Source organism: Larus michahellis, assembly GCF_964199755.1.
Source record: "Larus michahellis chromosome W unlocalized genomic scaffold, bLarMic1.1 SUPER_W_unloc_1, whole genome shotgun sequence".
NCBI classification, from domain to species: Eukaryota; Metazoa; Chordata; class Aves; order Charadriiformes; family Laridae; genus Larus; species Larus michahellis.
This window is the reverse complement of record NW_027435888.1, coordinates 988,379-990,453: the sequence shown is the minus strand read 5'-3', so window position 1 is coordinate 990,453 and position 2,075 is coordinate 988,379. Positions and strand designations below refer to the sequence as shown.

General features: G+C 55.8%; 1 protein-coding gene across 1 annotated transcript; it reads left to right on the top strand.

The window, feature by feature from the left end:
- The first annotated feature begins 339 nt into the window (after positions 1 to 339).
- On the top strand, positions 340 to 1,317 carry LOC141736697 (olfactory receptor 14A16-like). The gene has a single exon (XM_074571254.1). The coding sequence runs from the start codon at positions 340 to 342 to the stop codon at positions 1,315 to 1,317; it is 978 nt and encodes a 325-aa protein (XP_074427355.1).
- Positions 1,318 to 2,075: the final 758 nt, after the last annotated feature.

The following is a 2,075-nucleotide window of genomic DNA, read 5'->3' as shown; positions in this document are numbered from 1 at the left end:
CTGAGCAGCTCCTCTGCGTTACAAGTGGATCACAGATGAGGTAACTAGTGAATGACAGAAGCTGTCACCCCTTTCCCCAATCCCCGCTGCTGTGGAGCAGGGATGACTCCTTGGGAGCCCACAAGCAGAGCTCTGCTCCTCACAGCACACTTGGCCAGCAACAATGAGAGCTCCAACAAGGGCAATGCAGAAAGCTCCCGCAAAAAAGGACACAGGCAAAGTGTGTTTCCGGGGCTTGGGTTTGGAAGGGCAGGCAATGGGAAGAGATTTGCTCAGAGCTGTCCTGACTTGTGAGTGTGCTTTCCTCCTTTGGCAGTACCTCGGGAACAAAGGGATGCGATGTCCAACGGCAGCTCCATCACCCACTTCCTCCTCCTGGCATTCGCAGACACGCGGGAGCTGCAGCTCTTGCACTTCTGCCTCTTCCTGGGCATCTACCTGGCTGCCCTCCTGGGCAATGGCCTCATCATCACTGCCGTAGCCTGTGACCACCGCCTCCACACCCCCATGTATTTCTTCCTCCTCAACCTCGCCCTCCTCGACCTGGGCTGCATCTCCACCACTCTGCCCAAAGCCATGGCCAACTCCCTCTGGCACACCAGGGCCATCTCATTCTCGGCATGTGTTGCACAGGTCTTTCTGTTTCTCACCTTCATCTCAGCAGAATTTTATCTTCTCACCATCATGGCCTATGAGCGTTACGTTGCCATCTGCAAACCCCTGCACTATGGGTCCCTCCTGGGCAGCAGAGCTTGTGTCCACATGGCAGCAGCTGCCTGGGGCAGTGGCTTTCTCCGTGGTCTGCTGCATGCAGCCAATACATTTTCAATACCTCTCTGCCAAGGCAATGGCCTAGACCAGTTCTTCTGTGAAATCCCCCAGATCCTCAAGCTCTCCTGTTCACAATCAGACTACCTCAGAGAGGTTGGGTTTCTTTCTTTTAGTATCTTTCTTGCTTTTGTGTGTTTTGTTTTCATTGTGGTGTCCTATGTGTTGATCTTCAGGGCTGTGATGAGGGTCCCCTCACAGCAGGGAAGACAGAAAGCCTTTTCCACGTGCCTCCCTCACCTGGCCGTGGTTTCCCTCTTTATCACCACTGGGGTGTTTTCCTACCTGAAGCCCGCCTCCGTCTCCTCTTCATTCCTGAATCTAGTGGTGTCATTTCTGTACTCGGTGGTGCCTCCAGCAGTGAACCCCCTCATCTACAGCATGAGGAACCAGGAGCTCAAGGATGCCCTGAGGAAACTGATTGGACATTTTTCAGCAGCCATGGACTGTGTACCTTCCTCTGCAAAGGATTCCCAGCACCTGCTGTGACAAGTCAAGCTTTCCTTATTCATCCCCTCCTCATTAAGTATCCACCTTTCTTGCGTGACAGAAAAAAGTTGTGTAAATGAAGAGTCAGTCTCTCTGTGTGTTTAAATAAAATACATGAACCAGCTCCAACTTCTTTTTCTGAGACCCATCAGCAGCAGGGCTGAATAAACGGGAGATGAGAAGACCTTTCTGGCTGCAGCAGCCTGGGGCAGGCTGTCCCAGTGCCACTCTGTCACTGGGGCGGCAGGAGCTGCCTGAGGGTCCCCAGGGCCAGGGCTCTTGTACTGGGCTGGGGAGAGGGGATGGCACAGAGGGGCTGCAGACCCCTCAGAACATCCTGGGGAGGAGGACACGGGGGCCCACTGACTGCCTTTGCCTTGTGCCCAAATGTCCCCCATCTCTGGGGCTGACCCTCCTCTGCCCCCCAGCAGCTGCGGTGCCCTTCAGAGGGGCTGTGGCTGTGGAGTGAGTGCCCAGAGCTCTGCAGCACCCTGGGGCAGGCTCTGCTGTTGGGCCAGCGCAGACTGGGCTGGGATGGAGAGAGGGCAGGGGAGGTGGCAGAGCTTGGAGGGAGCTGGGCTGGGCTGGAAAGTGCCCAGGAGGAAAAATCCTCGGAGTACAGCTTGTACCGTGTGACCATGCGGGGTGAGGACTCACAGCAGAGTGTTTGTGGTGCAGAGCCTGGGCTTGTGGAAGGGATTGAAGCCAGGCAGGTGCAGGAGAGAGGAGGCTGGTCTGTGCCCCTGGTGGCATGGACA